General features: G+C 42.5%; 1 protein-coding gene across 2 annotated transcripts; it reads left to right on the top strand.

Moving 5' to 3' along the window:
* The first annotated feature begins 3,346 nt into the window (after positions 1-3,346).
* Positions 3,347-9,923, top strand: LOC124045108 (sterile alpha motif domain-containing protein 10-like). Of its 2 annotated transcripts, none has more exons than XM_046364344.1 (5): positions 3,347-3,810; positions 6,462-6,640; positions 8,710-8,878; positions 9,159-9,299; positions 9,404-9,923. In XM_046364344.1, exons 1-5 carry the CDS (start codon positions 3,798-3,800, stop codon positions 9,427-9,429), a joined length of 528 nt encoding a protein of 175 aa, XP_046220300.1. In that variant the 5' UTR covers positions 3,347-3,797; the 3' UTR covers positions 9,430-9,923. The 2 variants fall into 2 exon arrangements, with proteins under 2 accessions (XP_046220300.1, XP_046220301.1); XM_046364345.1 differs by having other exon boundaries at positions 6,465-6,640.
* The last annotated feature ends 2,050 nt before the right edge of the window (positions 9,924-11,973 follow it).

The following is an 11,973-nucleotide window of genomic DNA, read 5'->3' on the forward strand; positions in this document are numbered from 1 at the left end:
GTTCTTGGCACATGCACGCTAGCCAACACCTCGCAGATACAATGGGGATAGGCTGTGTGGGTAGACAAGTCTACATGATTCCATTTTTATGGATAATATTTACATTTGTAAAACCGCAGTCAATCATCATGTCACCAGAATTTAGACCCTCGATATTTATTGGAAAGGCATCAATATCACCGTGCACTTTCACCACCCAGTGAAGTTCATCATTTATGTCATCTGTAGCCAAATAAACTGCATAGTTTCCGGAGTCGTAGTGGGAGCACCACACATGTCATCTCGTGACTCCAAGTTTACTTCAATATTATGGTTGTTATATCAATATTTGCGCATAAAGGCGTTTCCACCGGCTCTTCTCGCATAATTTTACCGAAACAAAAAGATCCCACCATGTCGAACGAATAAATGATCTGTCAGCATTTATAAAATTGTACAGAAACTTCCTTTCATCACAGCTTTCTGATTATTTTTTATATGGTATGACTTTACTCGCATAAAAACTGTGGCTGGAAACGTGGTTATTGTCATCATTCAGCAAAACACCTGTCATTCAGTCAATCTGCAGTTTAGCACAGCACAGAGCAAATACAGATATTCTGAGTTTATCATGTTGAACAGGCAGCAGTGAATGAGGTGGGAAGGGCAGAATAACCAGAAAGTAAAAGTGCAGCAGCAGAGTTAGCCACAGGTTTGTGCAGGGTTAATGGTAGCTAACTAGCTAGTCTCCCTCAGAATAAGTGTTGACTAACGCTAATGAGCTTGCGTTTGTGCTCAGCATCAGTTATTTAAAGCAACAAGGCCTGAGGGGGTGTGGTATATGGCCGATATACGCGGAGTGCTAGGACACAGCCCTTAGCCGTGGTATATTGGCCATATACCACAAACCCCTGAGATGCCTTATTGCTATTATAAACTGATTATCAACCTAATTAGAGCAGAAAAAATAAATGTTTTGTCATACCCGTGGTGAATGGTCTATTATAAACTGTGTGGTTCGAGACCTGAATGCTGATTGATTGAAAGCCATGGTATATCAAACCGTATACCATGGGTATGAAAAAACATTTGTATTTTTACTGCTCTAATTACGTTGGTAACCAGTTTATAGCAATAAGGCACCTCAGGGGTTTGTGATATATGGCCAATATACGACAGTTAAGGGCTGTTATGTACGACGCAACGCGGAGTGCTAGGACACAGCCCTTGGCCATGGTATATTGGCCATATATCACAAACCCCCGCCAATATTCCACGGCTAAGGGCTGTGTCCTAGCACTCCGCGTTGCGTCGTACGTGGAACAGCCCTTAACCGTTGTGTGTATATAGGCCATATACCACACCCCCTCGAGACATATTGCTTAAATACCCCATGTCTGTCAGCCAATCAGCATTCAGGGCTCGAACCACCCAGTTTATATTTAACAGTAAATTTTGTGAATAGGCAAGTTAAGGATGTTATAAGTCATATTAGGAAAAGTGTTTATTTCCAGCGAGTGTATTTCATGGGTTTCATTTCTGTAGCTACGGCACTTATTTATTTGACCTTTTATTTAACCAGGCAAGTCAATTAAGAACACATTCTTATTTTCAATGACGGCCTAGGAACAGTGGGGTTAACTACCATGTTCAGGGGAAGAACGACAGATTTTTACCTTGTCAGCTTGGGATTCAATCTTGCAACCTTTTGGTTACAAATCCAATGCTCTAACCACGAGGCTACCTGCCGCCCCATATAGTGTAGCCCGGCTGGCAAGCCACGTTGCTAGCTAGCTCAGACTGAAGAGATTTGTTTTTCTGACTAAATCACATACGGTATCTTCTGACAGCGCCCCGCTGTGGACTGACGCTGAACGTTACTACAGCTTGAAATAAACCAGGCCAAGTCAGGAAGTGCCCGTCGCCCTTTAAAACAAACTGGTGACATGTAACTCTACCTTGCAGATGAGCCCAGGAGGAAGACGGATGAGAACAGCAGGTCAGTGGAACACTTAGAACAGCAGGCCAGTGGAACACTTAGAACAGCAGGCCAGTGGAACACTTAAAAACAGCAGACCAGTGGAACACCTGGAACAGCAGCAGCCAGAGGCAACTGATAGGGAAGAAGATGATTTAGGTGGCCCAGACACCGGCCCAAAACAAGTTAAGCTACCCTAGTATCCCCTTGACCATTTTTGGATTGAAAAACTAAAGAGACACACCAGATACAGAGACAGCAACAGAAGAGTAGATGATGGAGAGACACCAGACAAGACAGAGACAGCAACAGAAGATAAGGATATGATGGAGGGACACACCAGACAGGACATAGAACAGAAGAATACGTGATGGAGAGAGATACCAGAATAACAAAATGGGCCATGACAGAAGAGGATAGACAAAGGAGAAATTAACAAACAAACACGAGACAGCAACAGACAAGACGCAGACGGCAACAGACAAGTGACGAAAGGGATGCAGAGAGAACAGAGGTGGGTTGAGCACACATTAGACTGTATCACTTCAAGCTGCTCTATAGATTCTAATTAGTTTGATTTATTTGCACAAATTCTAACAGGCGAGACACAGACAAGTGAACAAGTACAAAATGGTTTACAAAGAATTTGCAGGTGAGGTGAAAAGGTCTGTAATTACAATTTACACCATTTTTACAACCAGGACAGGATGATGAGAGAGGAGGGTAGACAAAAAAGACCTCAGCATAAAAAATGGAAGTGAAAAGGTATGGAGGCTTTTGGCAATACACTGTGGATGTATGCGTTTCAGAGTAGATAGTGTTCTATGGTAGAGAGAACCACAGTAGCTAGTGTAATTGAGTACTGGCAGTGTCTGCTGTGCCAGGAGGGAAGGTGCAAGTTACCTGAAAAATATCTAGTCTTTCAATGTTCTCAAAATGCACCAAATTCATCCATTTAGCTGTTTAAATTATTATTGTTTCTTTTGCAGGGGGAGGATTCCCCATGGCCCCCCTACTGGCTTTGGGCTATGCTCCGAATGTTTTTAAATTCTAGAAATGCCCCTGGGTTTCTCCCTGGGCATTATAGCTCTGAGGCTCCACCACAGAACATGCCATCTTGGGAGCCCTGGCTCCTTTGGGCAGGGGGAGTCCTTATGCTGAATGTTCTCTATTTTATTTCTTGGGCTGGTTTTTCATCAGCCCGTTTTTAGTAGCTCTCCACTGGCTGCGCTAATTACAGGGCTCCTGGCAGCACTTTGAGTCAGCTCGTTCTGGCTCTTGAGAAAAAGCAGTGCGCCTGATTCTCACGAGTAGATAAACCACACGCATATAGTTCCGCACTGACAGAACCAGTCAGCCAACTTCATTGGGACATTCCGCATCGAAAGAGACAACGTCACCCGGGACAGGACACTATGCGCAGCACCATCTGATTAGAGGTTGCTCAAGAGCGCATACCTATTATGGATGTTTTTTTAAAAACTTTTTTTAAACTTAGGCTACAGTCATGCTTCGTGTCAATTTAGGCAGTTGGTAGCCTATTCCATGTGGTTATTCCTCACCTCACCGCTGCATATAACCGGGCAATTTACGAGATTGTTGTTCACTGGCAGTGGCACCTGTGCGACTGTAAAGAGGAGCTAACTTGCGCTTCTGCAGTCCTGTTCAAGTAGGCTATAATTGGTTGTCCGTACTGTCAAGTTTGGCGGAAAGGACTATGCTGTAGCAGAACAGAGAGGTGAGGAGAACGCAAACCGGGGATTACCGGTCGGTCAGCGGTTACCGGAGAGGATGGGATACTTTTACTAGTGCATTCACTGGAAAGGAAAGGAGACACGCCATGGCTGTGGACGGTAATAGAGATCTAATAGTTTTGCATGCGGACATCTCAAATATCATCTCCCATCTTCTCCTCTAATAGCCTTTTTGTCGTTGTTGTCGGTAACTAGGCCTATTAACTACAGGCTATTCGATGTGCAGGCTAAGCTAAACAAGTGTACATAAGTTTTGCTGAATTTGCCTGACCGGTTTTCCATCTTATTTGCTTAGGCTTCAGCATTCAGTTGGGATTTTGTAGCCGAATAAGACACCGCTGTTCAGACCTTGTGGTGCTGAAATGGACAGCGACTTCAGGGTGACAGTGGCAACTGACCGCAGTCCATTTCTTTCAAGTAGTAGCCTATTTTGATCACTTATGACCGTCTTTAAGTGAAATCGAATTACATTGGGTACATTTTCTAAGTAGCATAATTTCTTATTTGTGGAAAAACATGACATGGACAAAAGTATGTGGACACCTGCTCGTTGAACATCTCATTGCAAAATCATGTCCACTAGATGTTGGAACATTGCTTTGGGGACATTCTTCCATTAGAGCATTAGTGAGGTTGGGCACGCAGTCTGTGTTCCAATTCATCCCAAATGTGTTCGATGGGGTTGAGGTCAGGGCTCTGTGCAGGCCAGTCAAGCTGTTCCACACCGATCTCAAAAAACAATTTCTGTATGAACCTCACTTTGTGCATGGGGGGGCATTGTCATGCTGAACCAGGAAAGTGCCTTCCCCAAACTGTTGCCACAAAGTTGGAACATAATCGTCTAGAATGTAATTATATGCTGTACTGTTAAGATCTCCCTTAATTCGAACTAAGGAACTAGCCCGAACCATGAAAAACAGCTACAGACCATTATTCCTCCTCCACCAAACATTACAGTTGGCATTATGCACTGGGGCAGGTAGCGTTCTCCTGGTGTCTGCCAAAACCCAGATTCGTCCGTTGGACTGCTAGATGGTGAAGAATGATTCATTACTCTAGAGAACGCATTCCCACTGCTCCAGAGTCCAATGGCTGCGAGGTTTACACCACTCCAGCCAACGCTTGGCATTGCATATGGTGATCTTAGGCTTTTGTGCGGCAGCTCGGTCATTGAAACCCATTTCATGAAGCTCCTGATGAACAGTTATTGTGCTGATGTTGCTTCCAAAGGCAGTTTGGAACTCTTTAATGAGTGTTGAAACCAAGGAAGGACAGATGATTTTTGAGCTTGTATGGCTTACCACTTCGCGGTGGAGTCGTTGTTGTTCCTAGCTGTTTCCATTTCACATTAACAGCCTTTACAGTTGACCAGGGCAGATCTAGCAGGGCAGACATTTGAACTGACTTGTTGGAAAGGTGGCATCCTATAACGGTACCATGTTTAAAGTCACTGAGCTCTCCAGTAAGGCCATGCTACTGCCAATGTTTGTCTATGGAGATTGCATGGCGGTGTGCTCGATTTTATTCACCTGTCAGCAACTGGTGTGGATGAAATCACTGAATCCACTAATTTGAAGGAGTATCCACATACCTTTGTATATATAGTGTATGTGTAGGCCTATTATTAAAGTGACTAAGTGTCTTATGAAGACATACACACATGCCCCATGCTGAAGAGGTTTGATATAAAAGGGTTGTGCTCATTATGGCAATGTTCTTCACCAGTGACATTGGAATGGCTTGGGTTGATAACAAGAGCTGCCTTTGCAGAGCCCGGCTCTGTTGGGGGTCTGTGATAAGGGGGATGCTGAATGATGCAGAGGAGGGGTACAAGCAAGAGAGCCAAAAACTCACCCTTTCATCTCCTCTGTCTCTTATTCTGTCCTCATTTCAATTAAACCTTCTGTGTCATTTAGAGGAGACATTTTAATGAGCATCACACACATGCACTTACACATGCGCACACTCTGACACACTGCTGAAAACATTGCCTCCAACACAGCCAGAAAATCAACCCAATCTGGCACAGAATCAGTAATGACCTGTGGCTGGTTGCCAGGTTCGGTTTCAGTAATGGTGTGTTTACTCTAGCTAGCACCTTTTCCCTTCATTATGGTACTGAAGAGACACCTGCTGCCTGCAGAGTGGGATAGGGTGTGTGTCTGCCAGTAATTTAGCATAATGATGAGCGAATGGCACATCTGTCGTATATACATCCTATATGATTTATATGCAGTAGTCCATATGACGTTCCCATAATTCCCTGGGAGCTATCTGGGTGAAAGTTGAAATCCCTTTGAACAACAGCTTGTAACGACTCAGTTTACTGGCTCCGCTATTATAACACGTGCCTGGGCTGCCTGAAAAAACACCTAGTAATGATGTTTGAGATCATCTCTCAATGAGTAGGCACACCTTTTAGTCCTTTGGTACACGCAGGGTTGGGTAGGTTACTTTCTAAATGTAATATATTACTAGTTAACTGTCCAAAATTGTAATCATTAATGTAACTTTTGGATTACCCAAACTCAGTAATGTAATCTGGTTACTTTTGGATTACTTACTCTTAAAAGGCATTCGATTTTTGCTGGTAACGTAACCGATAATCAGATATTTTTCCAGATCTCACATGCCTTTTTAGGGCAAATTACAGACTTTGAGGGTGTTTCAAGTAAGAACCACGAGCTTGTGTATTGGCTACTAGCACTGTTCACACATTTCTAATTTCTCTCTCGCTTCTTATCTTCTAGCAGCCTCCAGTTTCAGTTTCTGCCGGCCTGCTGTGGAGTATAGGGCACTGCCTGAGGACTTCAAGCACCTGAGTCGACAGACGGGAGGGAACCTCACCTGGCATGACGGGCGTGGTCAGAAAACAGCAGGGGGCCGGACAGTGAAGCTGCTCCAACAGCCTGGGACAGAGAGCTATCAGGTAGAGTACCTCAACTACTATATAAATAAATTTGATTTGATTTGATTTACTCTGGATCTCTGTGATTTTCTGCATATCATACCATGATCACAGATCAGATGCAAAATAAAATTGTATTGTTTGCATACACATATTTAGCAGATGCTATTGGGGGTGTAGGGAAATCCATGTTACCCCATTTCTGTATTGCTTTTCAGCCATGATGATAATGGATGTCTTTTTGTGCTTTATCTGCTTCTCGACATCCACCCCATCTCTCATCATTGTAGGCCTATTCTAGATGCACATGCAAATAAGAAAAGGAAAGAGCTTCCTAGGTTTTCATTCATCTCAGATCAATCTAAGAAAGCCTTTGTTTTCCATTATTAGTTGATGTGTACAGTATGTAAGCTTCTCTCCAGCCCTCTGTCGCATGCCAACATAAAGGCTTCTCTCTTCACAAAGAAAAAATATTTAAAAAATAATCTGACAAATGCAATGCGCTATCTGGTGACCATCCATTGTTCCAACATGAGCAGCACTTTGTTTGTGGAGAATGGAAGATGCTGTTAACCCAGAGGGCTATGAGGCACTCAGCCGGTCCAGCATTTTAGAATGGATTTAAATAGAACTGCTGGCCTTCCTATGTGCAGAAGCACCAGCACTTGTCTGTGGACTAAGAGCTTAAAGGGGCATTATAAACTGGGTGGTTCCAGCCCTGAATTCTGATTGACTGACAGCCGTGGTATATGAGACCGTATACCATGGGTATGACAAAACATTTACTTTTACTGCTCTAATTACTTTACTAACCAGTTTATAATAGCAATACGGCACCTCAGGTGTTTGTGGTATATGGCCAATATACCACGGCTAATGGCTGTATCCAGGCACTCCGCGATGCGTTGTGCCTAAGAACAGTCCTTAGCCATGGTATATTAGCCATATACCACACCCCCTTATTGTTTAAATATACTGTATGAAATATAATGACTGTAGTGAACCTTACAATACGTTCTTTTACAGATACGTTTTCTAACAAAGCATGTCTAGCTATTTCAAGTAATGTTATCTGATATATTATGGTATCTCCTTCATGTGGTATTACAGCACAATGCACCTTTTGTGTTCTACATGTACTTTTAAATCCTGCTATTGTAATTTTGACATGCCTGGTTGTTGACCAATTAATGAAAAATAATTCTCACCTATAAATTGGGGTTTCTGAGTACCCTACAAATTTGGGTTGATGACAGAGGGACATAGTTTTTTTGCAACCGTTTTTTTCAATCCCCTTGCATGTATGCATGCATAGGCTTCACTCTTTGTGTCTTTCACTATCACTGCAATATGTTACAGAATTTTGTATCATGAATGTCTGTGCTAAAAAATGCAGGGAGGGAAAGGGGGGGGGGGGGGCTAGCACTAGCATGTTGCGTTCCAACCTTTTGAACTTTACGCGGGGCTGCTCTACTCTGGAGAAGAAGATCAGAGCAGAGGGAACACTGCATTCATAGATGTTTTTTTAAGTGAATGAATGATCAAAGGCTTCATTTGATTAGTCACCCACATCCTGCTCAGATTCCAAAGGAATGAATTTGGTCGTTGGATACGACTGACCCACATGCACCCTGGTCTGATGCTGATGCTTATTCCTCATAAAACTATGCTCTCTGATCTTCGGGCTTCATATGTATGTATGCTTTGATCTGCAGGGGGACCTTTTTATATGATAGTCCTTGTTAGTAATGGGTTTAGTGTGTGTGCTTTTGTCAGATGTGCAGTGGTTGCAGAGAAAGTAGTATGTGACCATAAATAAAGGAAAGTCACTCACGTTACTATATTCTTGGCAACTGCATTGACATGCATCATATCTGTGTGGCTAACATCATGACAGTGGTCCCTGGTTAGGGTCACAGAATTAACATTTAAGGAAAGACCTCTGGGTGTCTGAACAGATTCCTTGATGGATGTGCTTATGTCTGACTGGAGTGGTCATCCCTTGGGGTACTCAAGGTTAAAACACTGTACGTACAAGCAGTAGCGGGCCATTACAGAAACGTTCTCTGTGTGCGTGCTCATGTTTCCAGCATCGTTCAGGTGACTCCTATGGAATCTACCACACCAGCCCCACCCAGCCCAGTCTGATCCGACCTGTGGTGTTGTGGACTCAGCAGGACGTCTGCCGATGGTTGAAGAAACACTGTCCTCACAACTACCTGACCTACGTAGAGGCCTTCTCTCATCACGCCATCACAGGTATCAACCAGGAAAAATGCACTAACACAAATCAGCATTTCCAGTCCTAAAATGAGAGTGGAATGCAGTTGACGTGAGTGGCTGGCAGAGTAGTGTCAGTTGACTCAATAGGCTTGCTGGGATTTACCCTTCATGCCATCACAGGAACCACTAATGCACGAGCACAAAAACCATCATTCATAATAATATTAAAATGCGAGTAAAATCCACAATACAGCGGGTGTGGGTGAGTGAATTGCTAAGCTTTTAATGACAGCCTCCTCTCTCTGCTCCCTGTCAGGCCGTGCTCTGTTGCGTCTGAATGGAGATAAGTTGGAGAGGATGGGCTTGGTGCAGGAGACGCTGAGGCAGGAGCTCCTACATCAGGTGCTTCAACTGCAGGTGCAAGAGGAGGAACGTAATTTGCAGTTCCTTAGCAGAGGTGAATACTGAGTTGTTTTTTTGTATCGTGATTGTGTGTAAGATGACTGGTTAAGTTTGGATGCCATTCTAACAGTTACTGTTTTTTCCCCCCTCATATTTTAGGTGTCTCTTTTGGGAACCTGTCGTAACATGAATATTATTTTCCTAACTGGGCTGTTTACAGTGAACACTGGAAAAATGTATTCAACAGTGTGCATACAGGTAGACTACTGTATAACGGTCAGAATTCATATGAATCACATGGAAACCATGAACTTTAAAGAGGACACATGGGATGATCACATGCAGCATCAAACTTGGATGGGACAATCAATAGAGCACAGCCCCAAGTTTACAAAGTTGGGTATCTGTTTTCCATCAACCAAATCTGTCTCGACTGAAGACTATAATCATGATTATAGACTTTGTCAGGATTGGTTGTGTCTTGTAGCCATTTGTATGCTATTCTATGTTTTACCCTAACAGTTGCAAGGTTGTGAATGATTCCTTTTTGTCTCACTGTTTTTTTAGAAGTATCCTATAGATTCAGTGTTTAATTGTGAATACACTCTAATCTGGATTTTCAAATGGGTTTATTTTTAAAATATTTTTGTGAGATGCATTTTTGGGTAAAGGCTCATTATTTCTGACAAATAAAATGTATTTTACATTGGTTTACATGGTTTTTGTGTATCATCTGACTGGAGAGAAACTACATTACCCACTATCCTCATCTAAGATAGTATTCCTACTGAATGCCACTGGTGGTTCCTCAGAGGAGGAAGGGGAGGACCATCCATCCTCAGTGAATTTCATAAATACAAATAGTGAAACATTAAAGTTAACCTTTTTAGATAAAACTATACTAAATCTATTCACGTCACTAAATAATTAAAACACACTGTTTTACAATGTTCTACAGTAGCCTCAATGGCACTCTGTAGGGTAGCACCATGGTGTAGCCAGAGGACAGCTAGTTTCCATCCACATTGACTTCAATTTAAAAAAAACTAGGAGGCTCATGGTTCTCACCCCCTTCCATAGACTTGCACAGTAACTATGACAACTTCCAGACGATGTCCTCCAACCTATCAGAGCTCTTGCAGTATGAACTGACATGTTGTCCACCTAATCAAACAATCAGATAATACATCTAGTACTGAAAGCTACAGCTAGCAAGCACTGCAGTGCATAAAATGTAAGCAGTTAACTCGAAGATAAAGACTAAAGTTAAACAGTTTAGAACAAATACATTTCTTTAAAAATGAAGGAGAAGCAAGAGAGCTATATTTCAGTGTTTTTTTTTTCACTTTCACTTAGAATATAGTTTAGCCTACTCAAACACCTGGCTCAAAAAGAAAGATGCTATGTTGGATAGCCATAGCCAGCTAGCTAACACTGGAACCCTTCCAAGTTAAGGCTTTTGGTTTTATTAATTTATTGCCACCGGGGACCGCCGGTGAAAATGCTTTCTGACTGTACACTGTACTGCATGATTGTAGTGGATTTACTAACGCGTTAGTTCTAGTAGCTATGTTAGCTAATATGATCACTATGAATTAGGTTGTGTGTAGCAGTTAGTGGATATGATATAAAGGTTTGGCTTGTATAATTCCTTATCGCATCTACATGCTCTCCTCCTCTCACATTTTCCCTTTGCTTGTGGACTTCAGTGCACAACACATCAGCTGTCTGTGACCAGGCGGGAAAAAACGTTCCAACGAGAAATATTATCATGTTGTTGGTATGTGGCTGCTATCCAGACTGTATCACATCCAGCCGTGATTGGGAGTCCTATAGGGAACCGCTCAATTGGCCTCATCTGGGTTTGGCCGGGGAAGGCCGTCAATGTAAATAAGAATTTGTTCTTAACTGACTTGCCTAGTTAAATAAAGGTTAAATGAAATATGGTGAACTAAAAATAAAATGTAAAAAAAAAATATATATATATAAAAAACTGTGTTTGCATGTGATCAGGAGTGTATTCATTCCGCCGATTCTGTCGAAAAAATGTTTCGTAAACTGAAGCAAAATGAACTAAATGAGGATAAACATACCTGAATTTGTCCAATAGAAATGTTTGTTTGCAACTGTTGGACTAATGATAACCCATCAGCTTGATGCAAGCAAGAGTGTGCAAGGCGGTATTGAATGTGTGACTGTCACCTTGATTACTCAAAATGTTTTCTCGACCTGTGCACCTACATTGTAAACTTTAATTCAAAGGCTAGGTTGAATCAACCTCATGATGGCTATAGGGAAAATTTTAATATCATGTAGTCAACTAAACCTATCGATGTTACATCGCCCAAATCCAGAGAGCTGATGTTCTGAAAGAGCTGCAAAATCTGGACCCCTACAAATCAACTGGACAAGACAATCTGGACCCTATCTTTCTAAAATTATCCGCTGCAATTGTTGCAACCAATATTACTAGCCTGTTCAACCTCTCTTTCATATCGTCTGAGATCCCCAAAGATTGGAAAGCTCCCGCGGTCATCCCCCTCTTCAAAGGGGGAGACACTCTAGACCCAAACTGTTACAGACCTATATCTATCCTACCCTGCCTTTCTAAGGTCTTCGAAAACCAAGTTAACAAACAGATCACAGACCTTTTCTAATCCCACTGTACCTTCTCCGCTATGCAAACTGGTTTCCGAGCTGGTCATGGGTGCACCTCAGCCACGCTCGAG

This window comes from Oncorhynchus gorbuscha, linkage group LG10, assembly GCF_021184085.1.
Source record: "Oncorhynchus gorbuscha isolate QuinsamMale2020 ecotype Even-year linkage group LG10, OgorEven_v1.0, whole genome shotgun sequence".
NCBI lineage: Eukaryota > Metazoa > Chordata > Actinopteri > Salmoniformes > Salmonidae > Oncorhynchus > Oncorhynchus gorbuscha.

Bases quoted from the DNA above. Each gene is read 5' to 3' on its own strand.
- LOC124045108 (XM_046364344.1), top strand. The intron at 6,641-8,709 runs GTAGAGTACCTC...TCATGTTTCCAG, and splicing joins CTGGGACAGAGAGCTATCAG to CATCGTTCAGGTGACTCCTA. The intron at 9,300-9,403 runs GTGAATACTGAG...CTCATATTTTAG, and splicing joins TTTGCAGTTCCTTAGCAGAG to GTGTCTCTTTTGGGAACCTG.